We start from the raw sequence: 20950 nt of genomic DNA on the forward strand, positions 1-20950 counted from the left end.
GACATTCGTGCACAAGTGTGTGGGTCTGTGTGTGTCCCATGTGCTCAAGGGATGAAAATGACAATTAAGTGCAGCTGAAGGGTCATGTCCGCAACATAACCATATATAGGTCATGGGGCTAAGACAATGAAACGGGCTGCCGCGCCAATTGGCAATTGTTCAGCCATAACTGGCACTGAAGTCTACAAAATGTGATTGGTTGCATGGAATGTAAAGTATTTCTGATTGGTCATATTGAATCACCAGAGTTGCTTTTAACTTTAAATGCAGAGTGGCACTCAACTGTGCTTTGTCTCTAACTTGGGTGAAAATGATCCCCTCAAGAACATGGCCGAAATATTAGCCTATTACATTAGTTCATTCTTCAACTGAATTCTTTGTTGCCTTTTACAATCCTTAAGAGCAATTCACTACGATTAGTAGCTCATATAAACTTTTTAATTAACTAGATTCCACCACCAATACCCCCCCCCCCCCCCAGGCTTTGGGTTCTGTTTTTTTCTTTTTATATCTACCACACGTTAACTTTACATTTTAATTGACGCGAGAAGGATTCTTTCTTATCACATTCCTAGACACATTCAGCCATTAGCCTTAAAGGAGAATTCCGGTCATTTTAAGTGTTATGTTTGATGTGTGTCAAATCACTTACCAACGTAGAAATGAAAATCGCGTTACTCGACAGATCCCCCTGTCCACCCCCACCGTTGGCATGATACTCCTATCGTGGATAGCCCAAATTCGCCTATTTTAACAAATGTAAAGTCTGTTTTTTTGCTTCTAGTACTCATTGTTGAGTCCCATGATAATGTAACAGGCGCTAAAACTCCCGACAAGCTAACGGCTAATAACAGAACGAGCTAATGCTGGTTGCTGGTTTCTCTCCCGACCTGGCAACCTGGGGCTGCCATGCAGAGAGATAAGCAGCCCCAGCGTTAGCTCGTTCTGTTATTAGCCGTTAGCTTGTCGGGAGTTTTAGCGCCTGTTACGTTATCATGGGACTCCACAATGAGTACTAGGAGAAAAAAACAGACTTTACATTTGTTAAAATAGGTGAATTTGGGCTATCCACGATAGGAGTATCATGGCAACGGTGGGGGTCGACAGGGGGATCTGTCGAGTAACGCGATTTTCATTCCTACGTTGGTAAGTGATTTGACACACATCAAACATAACACTTAAAATGACCGGAATTCTCCTTTAAAACCAAATGAAATTGTGCAAGACAACTGTGGGCAATGCTTAAACCCACATTCATATCTGCTTTAACTGATGTCTCATCCCTTAGTCACAGTAAAGAAATTTGTCCTGGAACGGTTATGGGGAGGATAAAAACAAATTACTTTGATTTCCTTAAGACAACATCCCTTCCATGCCTTTCTGCAGTAGTCACTCAGTACTGTGTCCTGGATGTGCAGTAGTGTCACGGGCAGTGGTGGGCAGTAACTTAAGTACATTTACTTGAGTACTGTACTTAAGTACATGTTTTGAGTATCTGTGCTTTACTTGTATTGTTGGAAATGTATTCATTCCCTCCACTACATTTCAAAGACAAATATTGTACTTGTGACGTGACTACTTTTCTAGGAAGGGAAAATGTCATAATAAATTAACCACTTAAGCCCTAGTTCAAATATAGTGAAAATAGCCAATCTACAACCTCACAAAGTGTTGTGAGCATGTAAATCTGCTATTTTCACTATTCACTATATTTTTTGTACTTTTCAATACTTCACTTGTAGTTGAGTAATATTTGACCAGTATTTATACTTTTAGTCAAGTACTGAGACTGAGTACTTTGTCCACCACTGGTCCTCTTAGGTATGTTCAACATGCTGAAAGTTTGGTAATGCGCTGGAACTAGGAAACACATTTTGCATTAACTTTCTATTGGGCATGTCACTCGTCTATTTGAGCACATACTGTAAGTTCTTCATGGCTTCCTGCACAGAACCACTGACGTCTGAGACACACACACACACCGTGAGAAGACGCCGGCTTGCTCCCTTCTATCCAAACATGTGGGCCGCCGTCGGTCAGTCGTTGATTCGGGCCAACTCAGCAGTTCAGGATGCAAGCAGGAGAAAAGGAAGAGAGGAGTATAGGGAAGGAGGAACGAAGACTTGTCCTTAGATAATATGTGTTTTAGAGACAATGGACACTGACAGTTTCAGTGGAATTACCCCAGCAGTTTTGGCAGCTTACGTGCATGCATGTTTGCGTGTGTATTGCAAGAAAGGCCATGATTTAACTAAAGTATGGGGTTTTTGGGTGGAAATGTTAGGGCTCTTCTTGACATGAAAATGTGTGTGTGCAATTTCTGAATAGCTGGTGCACCAAATGTGGGCGGAATGTCTGTGTCAGTGATGAGTCTGCATGTGTATCGGATTTCGGTTCAGGTTCATTTTCGTTTGTTTGCTTTAGCCCTGTTTGAAAAACGGATATACGGGCATGGTAAGAGCCAGGACGTAGGCTGCAAGGACTTGTCATGGTGTGTGTGTGTGTGTGTGTGTGTGTGTGTGTGTGTGCGCGCACGCCGCGCGCATATGCAATCATCGCTAATGGAGTCAGTGGAGCAGTGCAGAAATGAGGCATTCTGGATGTATGTCAACAATGTGCGCACAGAGGAAGTGTCCTATTACTCTATGTGGTTTTTGAAAAGGGTGTGAAAGCTTCAGGTGCTGAAGTGGGTGGGGCTTAGACGTGCCCCAACCTGCGGAGCTTACCCAATCAACGCCCGAGGTACAGGGGGCCCTCATTGAGGCGATATGTGTGTAGATCGCCCCCTGTGGCCGGATGTCTACTTGGCAAGCCAAAGGTCAAAGATATCACAGATTTATTGTACCTCTTTATAACGATATCTGTCTCAGTCCACAATTTTGCATAACTGGGGTTAGTTCAATCTCATAATTATGACTGAGGAGTGAGTGGGCCTACTCACTCCTAATGCCTGATTTATACTTAGTTGCGTGCTGGTGTCTTTCATCGAAAATAGCAGATCTACAGATCTACAAGCTTGCAGATTGACAAATTTCTGTGCGAGACAAGATGTGCAACCAAGTAGAAATCAGACTTAACTGTATCCCAATACAGTTTCTCAGTGGCCAACAGTCAAAAACTAAGGTGCCTAGGATTGTGTATGCATCTCTTCACTTGCACTGTAATTACAAAATGTACAGTATTCCTTGTCTATATCCATTGTCTGACTCGGATGACATTCTGTTTCAGTATATACTGTAAATGGAGTTGTAGCTCTTTATTTTTCCAGTTCGCTGCTGAATTAGATATGTCTGACTCCAAACGCAACAGGAGAAGAACTTTGTGGTTTGATTTGAGCTCTCCTCAGCAAGAGTCTTTACTGTGATATTTTCTTTTCTTTTTTTCTCCTGCTCTCTCTCCACCCCCATTCTTTGTATCTCTTATTTCCATCTTGCAATTTTTTCAGTCTTCCTACTCTTTGTCTCTCTCTCTCTGTCTCACTGATGCTCTTTTTTTCTTAGTGTTTTGATATTTACTTTCCTACATTGGCTTTTCCAGTCTATGTTTGGAACCATCAGGCGTTGTCACCAGTAGTCACCATCTGTCAATAAAAAAAATTAAAATAAAAATTGCCTATTCCCCCCACTATTCTACCTCTGTTGGGATTGTCTCATGATGAATAGCGCAATTTTCTCTGTGGCTCGCTGGCTGGCAGACATATTGGCAGACAGGGAAAACCGCTGTTTAACTCAACAAAAATCTCAGACAAAGAGTTGAAAAATCACAAGTAGTGCAGCTGTATTGTCTATGCCTCATTACTCTTGTGTCTCTCCGTCTCTGTACACTTGGCTGATTGATGTGTCTGTGTGTTTGTAACTTTCTGTCGGTGTGTCTGATTGTTCCTCCACATCTTTTATCCATTTCCCTGCCATGGTGAGGGTTTGTGAGTGAGGCCCTAATCTTCACAGGCAAGCCTGTTATGTGTGTCACCTGTAGCCCTGGACAGGTTAGAACAGTGGTGAGCAACCATGTCTTTTACCATATGAACCCCAGCATTGCTATTCTAGGGGTGAACATTCGCCGAGAATAGCCCGCCTACAAGCTCACGTGTCACAGACACGCATTTTGTAGAATTAGAGATTTCGTGGAGAGGGTAAAAAGGAGCGGACCAAGTATAGATCCCTGGGGGTCCCCGGTCAGCTAAGTATATGGGGTATAAGTGGTTGAGATGGACCGGGTCGATCCCTAGGTAGTGGAGCAATTCTAAAACCCAGACAAAAACGTCCATTCACATCGTCCACCGTCCAATCACAGTCAAGTTTACTGAGTTGAATCATATCAGAGAAGCGGCGCCATGCACATTAACACAGGAATGGCCCTGGCAGCATAACAATGGTTCAGGTGTGTTAGCCGTTTACTAGTAGTAGACTACTATTTTTCAACCACAGCTAACGAAACGAGACAGGACAACAGTATTGAGAGTGAGTTTGAGAAGAGACGCCATGAGACAAGACATACAGTATCCAGACTGTCCACGCAGATTGGGAAGATATTAATTAGTCTTGTCAAATGCATAGCGATGGGGAAGAAAGGGAACATGGAAATAATTAATTAAGACTTTTCCAGCCGACCGGGAAGTAAGAAAAATAAATGATGAACTGAAATGTCTACCCGTGTACCATACATGAAACTCAATCAAGTGCTATCATCAGTATTTTAAAAGTCCCATAAATTAACTTTGCCTCATTGTTTTGATTATTGATTGTTGCATTAGCTTTTTTCATTATGTACTGCAAGTTACCGTTATTGTTCATGTCTTGTGCATCTGTGCATCCGTTAAAATACGCTAGTCTGTTATATAGGTTAATAATTGCTTCTCTGCTGGCTATACCGGAAGAGTTAATAAATAGATGGAGAGGGCCGTCTTGTGCATCCGTTTGCCAACTGTTAAAATACGCTACTGTTAAAATACGCTAGTCTGTTATATAGGTTAGTAATTGCTTCTCTGCTGGCTTTAATAGGATTAGATTATAAAATAATGCATAATTCTTTACCACCTGAATGGCAGAGATGAGTCATCAAAGTGATTAGCATCCATCCACTCACATGCACCTCCTCTTACAATTATTCTATACTGGCAGATTAAAGAATACCTTGCCGGCAGGATCATGATGTTGCTTGCATATTCTGAGTGTGACTTGTGTTCAATAGCCTTTTTTTTTTACATCAATGGAGAAGTGTTCAACAGTTGAACACTCTGATGAAATGCCATTATGGCTGTTTGGAATGAGGAGATTTGTGCTCTTATTAACCCTGATAATGAGAATATATTATTCTGGAATTGGTCGCTTTCTTTGCTGTTTCCTCAGCAGAAAACCATCCGTAAATGTTTTATTTCAATGGATTAAGTTACAGCCGTCTGCCAGCCTGCAGATGGATGGATCATGTGTGCTATATTGATCTAAACTTGATATATATTTTAGCATTTTCCGAATATCTTTATAAAGCGTGGGATAGGAGGAGAAGGGTGACTTATAATAGATGCATTTTCATTTTTATTAACTTTGTATTTTCTATGTGCAGGTATGTATGTACAGTATGTGGCTTGTTTAAAATCAGGCTGTATTATGAGTTGCTGGTAGGGTATACACTGGAATGTTTGTTATTTTGTTTTAAATTGATTGATGTGTCTGATAATCCCATGTGGGATGTGTCAAGAAATTGTCCGGACACGGAAATAAAATATCCATTCATTCATTCGATAATTCTCATCACCAAATGCCTAGTCTGCTATACTGTCATATCTCACGTGAGTGGCAAGTACTGTACTCGACTATTCTGCCAAGAATGAGAACGGTACATAACGCAAAATAGGGCATGTGAGAACGCCTGCACAAATGTACAAAAACTGTCTTTTATATTGTGAGCTTATAGATACGTGCGTGACATAACATACAGCAAGGTGTACGCCGTACAGTATGTACGGTATGTATGTACATTTCAAGCAGACGTGATTCAGCCAATGGAGACGGTCGGGGGCACGGTTTTGATTCTCGCGGGTGGGGTTTGCCAACTGGTCCTGTACCTTCCCAAATCACGCATCGGAGCCACCTTAGCATCCATCAAGCTGGAGGAAGTAGTAAAAGCAATTTCACCTCCCCCGGGTACCAGAAAATGCTCTCTTTCCCCCTAATATAATGACATGGCATGTAATACTCAAACAAGAGATCTCATACGCTGCCACGCTTACATCCTGATAACAAAAAGTTATTCCACCATAACTCTAACATTGAATGACACATTGAGTTTTTTTAATGTGACTAACTGCATAAAGCAGTCCAGATAGGATATTGCCAGAAAACTATACTAATTTCTCTCCACCACTGAAGCATGTCCACTGGAGTTTTATTCACACAGGATACATAAACTGTGTTCTCATTAAGCAAATCCAATTGAGCACCAATCTTTACAGCTCAGTGCTCATTAAACGATATGTGAACTAGTCAAGGTGTGTGTGTGTGTGTGTGTGTGTGTGTGTGTGTGTGTGTGTGTGTGTGTGTGTGTGTGTGTGTGTGTGTGTGTGTGTGTGTGTGTGTGTGTGTGTGTGTGTGTGTGTATATTTTGATGGCCTTCTCTTTTTTATTAACATTTAAACATAATTGTAAAGTATCCTCTTAATCGTGACTCAGGTCTTCTGTGTGGTAGACTTTCATAGAAGTCTTTCAGTCGTGCAGAAGGCCAGCCAAGAGACACCAGTCCAACCCTACTATTGTGACTTGCTTCACCAGTTTACTGCCAGAATCTATTTCCTTCAAACCCACTTAATGAGTTCCAAAGCACTATATTTACTGCATGCTTGGTTGTAGAAGCAGTGTTGTGTGTGTGTATGTGGCTTCAGGATTGCTAATAATTGAGCATACGATAGGAATACGTTTTGGTGTGCATGTCTGATGTGAAGTTTTACTCTCTCTCCCTCGCAGACTGTGTTGTAACCTGTAGAAATGCGATGCGTCTGAGTAACGTTGGGGGTGGGTGGTGATTGAGGCCCCACAGGGAGTTTCAGTCCTGCAACTGCGTGCTCTTTCCCCACCCTGCCCATACAGACCCAACCAGAGCAGAGCAGGCAAGGCAGCCCTGTTTAACTTGTCCCAGATGTGCACTGGGTCGGCCCCAGCAGCATGCAGCGTTAAGTGCAAGAGAGAAAGTGGGGGGTGGGGGCGGGCGCCACCGAGGGCGTGTCGTGCTAAATGTGCAGTAGGAGCATTGACAGCACTAAGCCAAGACATAATATGTACCAGTGGTTTTCAAAGTTGGGCCCCCGGCCTTCGGAGGGGTCGCCAGGGTGACCGATTGGAAAAGATAGGAAAATAAAAAAATACATTAATGTATTAATTTTATTTATCACTTCATAACATTATTGTACCAGTTTAACCACTTTGAACCTGGTGTCCCTGTTTTGGGCATGTCAGTTGTCAACGTCTATTTTTAAAATTTAAAATTTTGAAAATACTGAAAATAGCTCACAAAAAGTTCACAATGCATCGCATTATGGGTTTGTAGCTTGGCTTTTTTTTAAAGCCATTTCACAACAAGGGTGCCACAACAGAGGTTATGGCTTTTTTGGAGTCCTTGGCATGGAAAGGTTTGGGATACCCTCATGTATATTGATGGGATGGCCTTAACTTAGTGGGTAGAGTGGCCGTCTGGTAATTAGAAGGTCACCGGTTCGCCTCCCAGCCCATCCAGTGATACGTGTCAGTGTTCCTGAGCAAGACCCTTAACCCATGACCCCACCCGCCCACCCCCAGAGTGCTCATCATAGCGATCTGAGAAGCCATCAGCTGGTTCCCCCGCAGGATAAATAAGGGCTACCAAAAAAATACTCTAACTTAAACAGGTACATGCGAAATTTAGTTTGACTGCATGTACGTAAGTCTACAGTAAGTAGTACAGTACTTTATTTGTCCTGTCAACCTTGTTAGATAATTTACCTTTTTTTGTGCAGAATGTGCACTTAATCCGCTTGTTGAGACATAACACAACTGTCGACAGAGCTGTTTTTGTTGGCTTTCGACAATGCAAGTGTCTTCTCCTTTTACCCCATTCCTGAGGGAACAAGACATACATTAGGTGGTCAGCTGATTATGTTATGCATGTATTTGTGTGCGTGTACACACACACACACACACACACACACACACACACACACACACACACACACACACACACACACACACACACACACACACACACACACACACACACATGCAGCCTAAATATCCATGTTTGTCTGTGTGTGGTACAAGCCCAGAGGAACTTCCAGTAAGTTCCGCGGCATCATACACGGCAGCTGTCAGTGACTATGTTCGTTTTCAGGCCGCTCCACATTTCCAGGCACTGCTAGCAGCCTCAGCCACCCCAACAAGAATGTGAAATATGTTTGCTTGTTTTAAAAAAGAAGTCGTCCCTTTTTCTGTCTGGGTTCACTTTTTCCATGTTAGTGTTAGTTGAATATCTTGGCAGCAGCCTGCGTGCGTGCGTGCGTGTGCGCGCACACACACACACACACACACACACACACACACACAGAAATGCTCCCTGCCATTTTCAACAGGGAATACCCATACAGAAATGCTATATGAGAAATCCAGACTGTCATATATGCCCAAAGCATGTGGATAGTTTGAGGCATAGAAACCATATATGTATGCAGTATATGTCATATAAAAAAAGGAAAATGTCATTCATGTAAAATATGTCTACAGAAATGGCCATAGTCATAAATGCCTTGCCTTTTTGTATTATGATGTATATGCTACAGTATCATTGTGTACATGGCATATTTTCATGTGACATGTTGATTGTGAATTTCCTGCAATATCCAGACTTATTGTATTAGAAGATGTGGTTTGTTTGCATGGGAGAGTAAAAGCTTTGCTATCTACGTGTGTTGGTATGCCACCTTGATTACATTCCTTGTCCTTGCAGGCAAAGTACTTTGGACAGGGAGAAAAGTACTTGCTCTCTAGTTCCATGAGTTGATTGTTCTTCTGATTTGTATGGTAGAGACCGGTATGGTGAAGCCTGATTTATACTTTATTACATACAGGAGTTGCGTGATGCGACGCATTGGGGGCTTGTAGATCAGCTACAGTATCTTTGGTGTGCTACGCTACCTCGCAAATTAAGCATGAGGTTCCATCTTTCAAAAACGACACTCCACTACACTGAGCAGCGGAGTGTTGCCATGCGACCATCAATTCAGGCCCTCACACTATGGGGATATAAATGCGTGTTCAAGGCTCTCTGCATTTTATTTTGCATTCTAAAATGAGTCCTTTCTATTGTGAATGAGGAGTAGGGGGTGTTGGCTCAGACTCAGTGTACACTTACTTTACAGTATTGTATTCGTCTGCATTTTGTAAAGCTTGCTCTGCTCTGTCATGAGTTGTTTCATTTCGTTCTACTCCACTCCATGCAATTTACTGCTGGTGGCTTTGCTAGTGGGAAGACTCTATATGTGTGTGTGTGTGTGTGTGTGTGTGTGTGTGTGTGTGTGTGTGTGTGTGTGTGTGTGTGTGTGTGTGTGTGTGTTTCTATTAGACCCAGGAATGAAGCCCACTGCCACAGCAGCCAGTGACCTAATATAAAAAGCATCAGGGTCTCTCAGCGTTATTCTTTGTCTTTGTGGTGGTTATGGTCTCTTCTGTCACTAAGCACTTTGTCACGCTTGCCCAGGAAAAGACCATGACTGAGGGCTAGAGGAGAAAGGAGACCTCTTTCCTAGACATAACTGGATATAGTTGGAGCATCTTGCTCTGGGTCAGAGGCTAAATTCTCGCCATCGTGCTTTGAGGAATACAAGCCCATCTTTACTCAGATGTTCTTGGAAGCAATCATTCCCTTTTTGTAAAAATCATAAATGCTAACCATGTAACAATGTAGGTAGAATTCCTTAAATATTGAGTTTATTTTTGCACAAATCTACTTCAAGCACTTCAACCGCTTAAACCTTATGCAGTACTTTGTTGACCAGTGTCCCCCCCCCAGGGATCGATATTTGCTCCCTTTTTTCCCCTCTACACCAAATATATTCTTTTTTTATTTTTTGGGGGCTTTTTCTGCCTTTATTGAGAGGAAAGTAGGCTGACAGGAAACGGGGAGAGAGATGGCGGGGGGTGACACGCAGCAAAGGTTGTAGGGATCGGCAGTCGAACCCGCAACACGCTGTCAGACTGGATTACCAGCCTATGTGGTATGTGCCTGGACCGCTAGGCCAGCGGGCGCCACACCAAATATATTCTTCAAAATTAGCCAATGTGCAAGCTTGCAACACGTCGCAACAGTAGCCAAATGTAAGTCTATTATGACATGCCCAGAATAGGGATTCTACGGTTCATGTGGTTAATGGCCTTGCCTCAAATAATTTTCCTTGCTTTCCATGCAGTCAACATATTCTTGTTTTCATAGTGTCATACTGTATGTAATATAGTATTATTAGTGCAGCATGTTAGCACAATATCAGTTAGCCTTTTAGACTCCTGCGAAGGAGTAAATATCCATCTAAAAGAGGATCAAGTGTTTGTAAGCGACCCAGTTGGGTTAGTAGTGTGAGGGTGATACCAACATGTAAAAATACCACCACCTCCTCTGGGGGTCACGACCTTGAGGCACACCGCTAAGTCTGCACTGAAGGGGTGCTTATTGTCACCACCACTGCGCTTACAGATAACTGCAGTCACACGCATTTGTTGACCAATTTGCATAAAGGTCTCCATTCATACAGATTTACACGTCTGCATGTTGCATACATGTGCATTACATGGAGGAAATATCTGTTTTATTAACTGCTGTGGAAAGTAGTTCAACCTCCAGAGTCCTACTCTTAACCGCTATGCCAACACGCGTATCACAAATATCTGAGACAGCTAGTGCAAACTTTCAGAACTCTTGGTGTGAAATGCCACACCTATGGAACAGTACTCAAAACACCTTCACAAAAATAATTAGTTTCTTCAGTTACTATTGTATAACAAGGGAAGAGAAACGGAATTCCTGTAATGTTGCAGATGATATGTTGGTAAATTGAATAATGAATGTTTCTGTTGCAAACACAAACTTATGGGTTTACATAACTTTAATAATCTCTGTTGATAGACTGTACATCTTCACATGTGTTATCCAGATACTCATTCAGATATCCATTGGTGATATACTGCTCAAAGAGTTAAGGGAACAATTAGTACCCTTCATTTTTTTTGCCATTTCCGTGAGCAGTATATTGATTCACTGGTGATAGATAACATTTATACTTTATTTATTGATAGACAATTTATTTGACTTTATCTTTATTCGTATCTCCCTATTCTTACCTGTACCTATCTGTGTTTCACGCTTACTGCTGTGCTGCTGTTGCTGCTACAACACCTGAACGTACTTCCCATTATCAATTTCCCCATATCATCAATGTATTAATCAAGCACAGCCGTCTCTTGTTGTAAATGTTTTTTAGCAAAACGTAAATAGGCATATGAAACGGTGGTTCGAAATAGGAATATGTTTTTGCTTTGGTTCGTTAACGTTTCCACCATGTTGTTTATGGTTATGTTGGGCCAGTAGTGAATGTAAGAAGACATGCCAGTACAAAGTGTGTGGGGAGGCCTTAATAGGCCATCATAAAACTCCTTTAGATTCCTGGGTTTTATTAGAGATGATGAAAAAGCAGTAGACCTGTTTCAAGGGCCTTCTTTTCACAGCTTCAGTTAACTATAGGTGGGCTTCAGTGGAACAAAGACTTTCCTTTCTCGTTGGCTTCATTACCGCAAGATCAGCATGGTGCTGGCAAGGGGGAACCCAGAAGCAGATGTTAGCTACTTAGCTAGCTTCTGGTTGTTCTGGTGTCTAAATACTGTTAGTACAACCTCATTGACTGTCCCTTTAACCTTTCAAACCAGCTTTTTACATTTCACTTATTTTAATGGCTACATCAAAAAGGTGTATTGGTAAATGTTTAAATGTAAAGTATTGAATGTACAGAATACAGATACAGAATCTAGTGCAAGAATTGTGTGATACGCATAGATTTTAAATCTGGCAAAATCTTAAGTTGCTTAAGCGAGTCCAAGGTTGTGAAGGCTACCAAGATGCCATTGGCTTGAAGATCTTGCTTGCGTTCAGTGAAAGTGGTCCAGGCCTGTGTGTTCAACCTGTTCTGAAATATCTCCAATTACATGAAGCCCTACATTCCACTGCACTGATGTTTCTTGCACAGACACACATACACGGGTAGAAACGGAGAGCAGAATTTAGAGCAGTCGCCCACCAGCTCTCCTCTTCACCTCTGACCCCTAAACCCTGACCTTATGTGGGTTGTGGGTGGGAGCTAGGTCAGGTGGTCTAGGTTGAGCCTTTTTCCACAGACCTAATTTCTCATGGTGAGTTGGTTGACCATTCATTTTGTATTGAAATGTAAAGTTGTTTACAAAAACAAGAAAATCATTGTGCATTAGGGAAAAACTTGGCAATGGTGAGGAAAAGATATACAGAGGCAAAGTAGAATTCTCTGTGTCCAACCATTCATAATCTGTCTGGTCCTTATCCACTAAGCCTTGAGCAAGTTCTCACATTACTCTCACTGATAGTCCTGGCTAGTTAACCACAAAAGTTATTCAGTATGTAAGTGAATTAATGTTTTTTTTTTCCGTCTCTGTCAGCATTTAACCATGCTCCTTGGCTGGATTTGTAGTAGCATGCCATAGCATTTGGTTAGAAAGGAATGAAAGTTTGTGGGTAAATGCAAACGGCTTTTGTGTGTTTTTGCGCAGCTGCGTGCACATGTGCAATTATACAATTTTATTATAAAATATAAATAATAACTGATGAAAAATAAAGTCCAATTTAATCACTCGTCATGTATAAAAGGCTTGGGTTCTGTGACTTGTTTTGGGCTTACACATGTCTGGATCCAGCCGGCCTTTGATCGGCGGGTTCACATTGGCTTAACCATCATTCTTCAGTGAGGTACGGATTAGTTTTGTCAGGAGCCATTACAGTAACCTGTGTCTGATGGGCCAAACGGTGCTCACTGAGTCTACAACGCCTGTACCAGAATTCCTGTGCTATGTGTCTGTCTCACACTTGGCTGTTCAGGTCCTGTAAGCTGTAGAAACTGATGCATCATTTCTCTGTTGCTCCTTTTTATGTGATCAAATGAAATTGGATTGGTCTGCCTAAGGAGGCTAATCCACTTGAGCCCTATATACTTCGTCGTACAATGACTAGCGAAAATAGCTGATCTACGTGTTTGCATCGCATTGACCTTGTAGATCGGCTATACTAAGTTTTCACCCAAAATGGAGATGCCAGGTTGAAAGTAGTTAAGGATAAATATGGTTTGTTGCACAAAATCATCAACAACCAAAAAATAAATATCAACTGAAAAGTAAAAAAAATGACCCTTTATGGCTTTGCTTTAACTATGATGGAAGATTGAATTTAAAAAGAATCCACCTTCAATTATTTGAGATGTATAATAAAGTAAAGCAAGGAACAAACTGGACATTTCTAGTATTTATAGCTCAGAATGTTACCTTTGTTCACTCTCAAGGCATTCTGTCTCTCACTAAAGCACGATACCTGCCAGGCCCCGGAATGCAGTCAAGTAGCATAGTAACGCAACATACTGTAGCTTCTAATCTTGCAATGGAAAAACCCATTTGAACCCATCTACTCCCAGCGAGTCTCGCTGACACGGCCAGTATCCCATGCTTACAGACAGACACACAGAGAGAGTTCTGGTGCCAGCGTCTGGTTCTGTTACTGGATATCCCATTCCTCTGGCGTCCGAGGGTTCTGGAATCTGGGGTTGCTCTCTAGACTTGTGTTACCAAGGGAATGTAGTTCTAGCTTTGCTTTGGTCTCATGCGCCTGGTGTTTTTTTCCCACTTCCTCTCTGTAGCATGTCACACCCATAAAATCAGTGATAAAGATGAAGACTATGCAACTGGGACACTAGACATATCAAGACATATCAAGTGCATGCTGGGTCTTTAAGCTTGTAAAAACTGTTCTTTAAACCTACAGTATTATACTAGTCTCATGTAGCCAGACGACCTCCTACTGATACGTCTAGTGACGTCTGTATTCACTCTAGTGGCTATAACTGGATGGAAACAATTGGAGATTTAAAAAAATAAATGACTGACTTCAGGGTGTTCCGTTATGTTGGGCCGGTGATATGATTTGTTGTCAGCAGTGGGAGTATGTTTGTTAGCAGCTGTCCATTTGCGACCACTGTTCTAACCACTACATTGTATTTAGTTTTCACCAGACGTATCGGTCAGCAAAGATCTCGGGTCGTCCGGCTACGAAAGACTAGTATATTACCAATAGGAGATTTCTATGGGTTTTGCCACTGTGTCTGTGAAACATATTACTTAGAAGAATCATAATTATTACTCAATGCATGCATTTCTGTCTGCATCTTTCCAAGTAAATGCAGGACTGATGCTTTAGACAAGGTAAGGGCGTGGACCGAGGGCGTTGTACCAAGGACCTGTAATGAGACTCGGCAGCGCTCCCACCAATATGGTTCCCATCAGGGAGACTTGCACTTGTGGCAGAAATTCCAGGCCTTTAGCAAATGCCTTGTCTGGATTCAATCAAAACAACTTCTGCCACGACGTACACACTAAACTAAGAATACCTACCACTCCATACTTTGATGACATTCAGAAGCTTTCGCGAAAAACAAATAGAGGAAAAAAAGAAATTGGCATTGTTCTAGAAACACATTTCACCACAGCTGGACATTGAAAGAAGGTATTTTCCAGACTATTCCTTCTGTCAGCCAGTTAAAACACTTTCGCTTGCAATGGCATGGCACGTGTCGGCACAGCCAGAGACATATGTGAAAATCGCCTGCTTGTCTTGAGTTTATGTGGTTTCTGGGGTCTCTGGCCTCCGAATCCCTTAGAGGCCATCTGCTGCTCCATATGGGGCCGCAAAGCAGCGACCGACCGCCGTTTCATGTCACATCGTCTGCTGACTGAGTGCTATTTTCAATTGACCATTCCCCTAACACCTCCCTAACCATACGGTGTGTTTTGCAAAGCGTTATTGGAACAGGCTGTCCTCCTGTGGGTTAAAACTCTGCACAGGATGGAAGGAGGAAGAGGTAGAAAAGTGATGAGTCAGAGCTGTATAGCGTGATTTATACTGTACTTGGTTGTGTGCCGAAAATAGCCAATCTACAAGCTCACAGCGTGTTACGGTGTACCACGTTGTGAGCTTGTAGATCAGCTATCTTAAGTGTGCAACATAGTATAACACCGCCAAATGGCTGAGGTACACACTCCCACTGAGAAAATGTAGCAGAACAAGAGAAGAATGCTCTGAATGTCCATTACCTGTCCTAGTGTACACACACACACACACACACACACACACACACACACACACACACACACACACACACACACACACACACACACACACACACACACACACACACACAGCTCTATTGCTTTATTGTGTAATGCAGGTGTCCCAAACAGTAGGGCCAGGATGACTCATTCTTCTTGCCATGGAAGCAGTAGAACCGATGCACTCGCCTGGGGACCGTCACTTCCTGTCACAGGGTCCTTTGCAGTGTCCAGATTTCCTGTTGGCTGGAGAAGGGGGGGAGCAAGAGAGATTATTTAACATAGGGCTCTTATCTCTCCGTCTGTCTGTCTCTCACTATCCATCAAAGAGAGGGTCAGCCTAATGCATTTTATCCTCTCTTAAGTTTCCCTTATTTGTGACTCCCCAGAGTAAATGATTGGTGTTCCATCACTGCTCAAGTTGGGCTCCATCTTTCCTCCTCTCTTTTTCTAAATAGTAGTCAATAAAATAACACCGGCCACCGCAGAGGCCCGGCTTCGGTTCCCAGCAGCGATACCTCCTGCCGGGCCTGGCACACTAACCAACACAATTGTTAGTGTTCGCGAGTGGGAAGCCGATGGGGGATTGTGTTCTTGTTGCACTAGCAACTCCTACTGGTTAGTTGAGGTGCTGGATGTTCAGAGGGGAGGTGGAACTGGGGAAGATAGTGTGAACCTCAGCATGTGTTTTGCTCTCTCAGTGGAACTACTCGCTCAAGTGAAAAGAAGTGGCTGGTGACTATCTATGTGGTTGTTTACACCCTCCACAGGTCAACAGTGGACGTCGGCAGCGACAGGGACCGCATTGTCCCCAATAACTACATTGGGGACAAAATGAAAAGCAACCAACATTTGTGGCAATTGTATTTTTGAACATTTTGAACAGACACCGTGAACATTTAACTAGTAACTTCTCTGAAAGTGATCTAGTTTGGCTGCTGAAAGTCTCCATCGTCAGATAATCGTGCTTTAACTGATGCAGTCAATATTAATCTTCTCCTTGCAGTTTCATTCCAGAGAGGCGTGATTTTGACAATCGATAGTTCAGTTGAGCTGTTGGCCTTTTAGATGAAATATTGATTACCAAAAGTTTATAAAGTTTGTGTGCGTGCATGTGCACGTCCGTGCATGTGTGTGATCTATACGTTTGTGCCCCTACTCTGTACAGCAGCTGCGTAAGTAGCTCCAGGGTGGGTCACCTCTGTCAGCAGTGAGCACACACAGGAACGCTCTGCACACTCAGCACACACACCGTGTCAGGGTTTCATTAGCAGCTGTATTTATTGGCACAGCTGAACTTGCTGCAAGAAGACACAAATAAAGCTGACGTGCACTCATGTCATCATCTTAACATTTTAACACGTGGTTTGCCCTTTATTCTATAATATTATAGGATCCTGCCTTATTCTGGAGAAGGTTAAGGCCTGTTAATGGCTACAATAAACACAATGCATTTTCAGGATAAGGAATGAAGACCTGTATAAATGAAACATGGTTAACATGGCTTTTACAGACAGTGGTATTGTCAAGCACATCTGTGAGTCAGGCCCGTGAGTTTGCAGAGACAGGAAAATGTCTCTTGCGGCATGATTTACTTGTGTAGACAGCTACTGAGCTTCTTGTGTACATTTCTTCAAGAACTCGTTCCAGCATGTCAACGTTTTTTGCTCCCATTTCAGTTGTTTTATAAGGAGCAATGTTATTTCACTTTAACCACTTTAACCCTGGCATCCCTATTTCTGGCATGCCATTATTGGCAAAAATGTAAAAAAAATAGCCAAAATAGCAGATCTACAACCTCACATGTGACTTAATCCCTATTCTAGAAAAGGCGCTTAAATGGTTAATGTGAATTTAATTACTATTAATCTATGAGTTGAACATGAGTTATGCGTCGAACATCTGTTATACGAGTTGAACATGAGTTACAAGTTCTCAATAGATATTTTTTCTTCTCTCTCCCTCTCTGCAGAAGAGGTTGACTACGCCAACTTTGGCACACTGACACGCAGAAAGAAGGCGGTGGTCGCACTGCGGAACAACGACGTGAACCGCAAGCGCCCGCACATCCGCATCGGCATGCCACAGGACTTCCGGCCCGTCTCCTCCATCATAGATGTGGACATCCTGCCCGAGTCCCACCGCCGCGTGCGTCTCTACCGCCACGGCTCGGACAAGCCGCTGGGATTCTACATCCGGGACGGCACCAGTGTCAGGGTGACACCGCACGGCCTGGAGAAGGTCCCGGGGATCTTCATCTCCCGGATGGTTCCAGGGGGCCTGGCTGAGAGCACGGGGCTGCTGGCGGTCAACGACGAGGTTCTGGAGGTGAACGGCATTGAGGTGACGGGTAAATCACTGGACCAGGTCACGGACATGATGATCGCCAACAGCCACAACCTGATCGTGACAGTCAAGCCGGTGAACCAGCGCAACAACGTGGTCAGGAGCAGCAGGATCTCCGGCAGCTCGGGCCAGTCCTCCGACAGCAGTGGTTCGGCAGGATACCCAAGCCTGTCCGCAGCCACGTCGGGAATGATGAGCGTGGGGGCCCACGGTTACCCCGATGACCTGGAGAGCGACGACGATGCGGACATCGTCATCGAGAGTAGCATCAAGCGGCCGTCGCGGAGGTCAAACGCATCGGTAGCGTCCGATGCATCTCGCCTGCATCCGCAAGTCCCCGCGCCGGCCCTGCCAGAACCCCCCAGCCCCCCCACTCCACGGCCCGCCTCTGTGGTCTCCACCGCCTCCTTCCACTCCCAGCCCAGCCTCAACGGGGGTTCTCACCACCACAACAGCCTCAGCTACCAGCTTCACAGAGACCTGAACCTCAAGCATAACCCCCAGTCCCACTCCCAGTCCCACCACCAACACCACCACACTCAGCCCCAGCACCACAGCAGCAACCCGGCTCTCCGTCACAGCAACGGCAGCCTGCACAAAATCCTCAGCTCCCTGAAAACGGACCCACGACACAGCCTGGCACTGCCCAGGGGCGGGGTGGAGGAGGATGGCACTGTTATTACCCTATAATACACACAGCACACACACACACACACACACACACACACACACACACACACACACACACACACACACACACACACACACACACACACACACACACACACACACACACACACACACACACACACACACACACACACACACACACACACACACACACACACACACACACACACACACACACAAACCCCACACACACACACAAACCACACAGAACACACACACACACACACACACAGAGACACACAGACACACGCACACGTGCAGAAATATCCCCACTGCACGGAGACTTTAATGGGAACATCCCAGGTTGGGGGTATAAGAGTATGAGCGCCTCAAACTAATTTTGTAACTTTAGTTTTTTCTTGTTTTTTGTTTTTACAAGATAAAAGGTAACAAGAAATTGTAAACCAGGAAACAAGAAGAGTTCGTCTGCATTCTGTATTTTTAAACGTTGTCTTTGTCTTACTACAGAAGATTTGTATGTATGTAATCGACATCGGGACAAGTAACCGTTTTTAGGCTAGTCCGTGGTATCTGAATGTGCGTACAGCCTGTTATCCTTCTTAGTGACCACTTTTAATACAATTCTCTCATTCTTTTTACTGGGACCAACTTTGAGGTTTTGTTTATGAACTTTTTATTTTAAAGAGTAATTCTATATTTCTGATAAATGCTGTGTAAACTTTCTGAATTTCTTAATAGTTCTTTTAAGTGTTTTCTGACGAAATCTTTGTATCTGCTCCAATAAATTATTCTAAGCCTAACAAATTCACTGCTTATAAATGTGTTTTTTGCATCAGGATTTAAATGACGATGAATTGAGTTCATGTATTTTCCATGACATTTAAAGCTGTAATCTTTTGAAAGCTGCAGTTTTCTTTGTCTCCTGACAGTTGAGAGTAGGGAGGCCACCTAAAAAAATATTTAAAGGTCTGACCGCAACAGTCACAGCAAAAGCTGACCAGTGACTACCTACTGTATAGCACTGGTTCTCAACCTGTGGGCGAGAGCTCACTGGTGGGCTGTGAGGGCATTGCAACTGGGCCCTCAAATAATTGGCAAAACACTTAAGCTGTTAATGATAATATAACATTAATATTGAAGTGATACCAATTAATAAGAATTTAAAGTATACTACATTAATTCCATTGATCCAAGGTGGAACACAATCGATAGTTTTTTATTTTTTTTAAAGTATTAATTATGGCACAGCAGGGTATGAGAAACATTATTGTACATCAACATTGGATCCTATTGTCCCATTTAGTTTGAGTATGTTTTTTTAATATATATTTTCGCCTATAATGACTTGCCCAAAGTAGGGATGGCAGGGTTAATGTGGTTAACCAGAATATCAGGCTAGCATCTAGGTAGTGTTCATTTCAAACTGTTTGCTATCCCTACTCAGTAGGCAACAGAACAGCATTCCTGCAGTCCAGTAGGGCCTACTGGACTGCAGGAATGCTGTTCTGCTGCCGGTCGCAGGGCCTCTAACAGTAGAAAAACGCTTTCACCTATCTGCTAATGAAGTCTTATCTGCCATGTATACTTGGGGTGACACATTGGTCTAACAGCTAATGGATCATTGTCACTATGTCTGACAGTGACCTGCCAGTCTGCCTATTGGTGTAAAATCTATGAAAATGGGTGTAGCCTAAATGGAGAGTTGTGTCCTTGTCCAAGGAATCCAGGGGACAAAAACTGTTGATTGTATGGTCGAGTTATAGTCCAAAACGTAGAGCAGCCTGTTTTAGCTCCACAATGAGGCTGATTTGAAAACTTTTGGGCGCACTGGTGGAGTGTCATCATCCCTGGCCTACTGGGAGTGTGCAAAGTTTGATGCTGATCTGTCCTGTGGTTTATGACAATTATTAGATTGGCTGCACACAGACAGACAGACGGACACACAAACACACGCACAGGGGTGGAAACATAACCTCTGCCTCCCGGCCTGTTGGCCTGGTGGAGATAATGAACAAATATAAAATAAAAGTGAGCATAAACTGTTCATGGTGTAATATTTGCTGCCATCTACTGGCTTCGGTGTGTGTGTGTGTGTGTGTGTGTGTGTGTGTGTGTGTGTGTGTGTGTGTGTGTGTGTGTGTGTGTGTGTGTGATAGCCAGCAGATGGCAGCAAATATTATAACAAACAGTTCATGCCCACTGTTTATGCTAATTTCTACCGTATTCTTTTAACAGCTTGTGCTTTGTTTGACGTTCACGAAATTAGAGCTACCACTATACCGTTACCTGTCCTCCCATTTGGTGTTGAGCTCTGTAAAAGTGCAGTAGTTTCAATTAACATATAGTGATGAACAATGCTGTAAAACTGATACATTTAACTGTTTAGACCTAGTGTTGCATGTCCTTTCCGCCTCTCTCCCCACAGTCTTTCCTGTCTCTCTCTACATAGGATAGTAAGTAAATAAAGCACAATTCCTCTGCCCCCAACATAAAGTATACAACGGTGACAATAGCCTACAGCTATAAAAAAAATGCTTGAGATGACTGATCAT

The 20950-nt window shown here is 43.2% G+C and overlaps 1 protein-coding gene across 1 annotated transcript in view; it reads left to right on the top strand.

The window, feature by feature from the left end:
• Nucleotides 1–19202, top strand: part of pard6gb (par-6 family cell polarity regulator gamma b) — a 42705-nt gene extending 23503 nt beyond the window's left edge. The window contains exon 3 of the mRNA XM_084080228.1: nt 17374–19202. Coding sequence (XP_083936354.1) covers nt 17374–18437 — 1064 coding nt within the window. The 3' untranslated portion in view covers nt 18438–19202. The remainder of the gene's footprint in view (nt 1–17373) is intronic.
• The last annotated feature ends 1748 nt before the right edge of the window (nt 19203–20950 follow it).

This window comes from Gymnoscopelus microlampas (genome assembly GCF_963454915.1).
Source record: "Gymnoscopelus microlampas genome assembly, chromosome: 15".
NCBI lineage: Eukaryota > Metazoa > Chordata > Actinopteri > Myctophiformes > Myctophidae > Gymnoscopelus > Gymnoscopelus microlampas.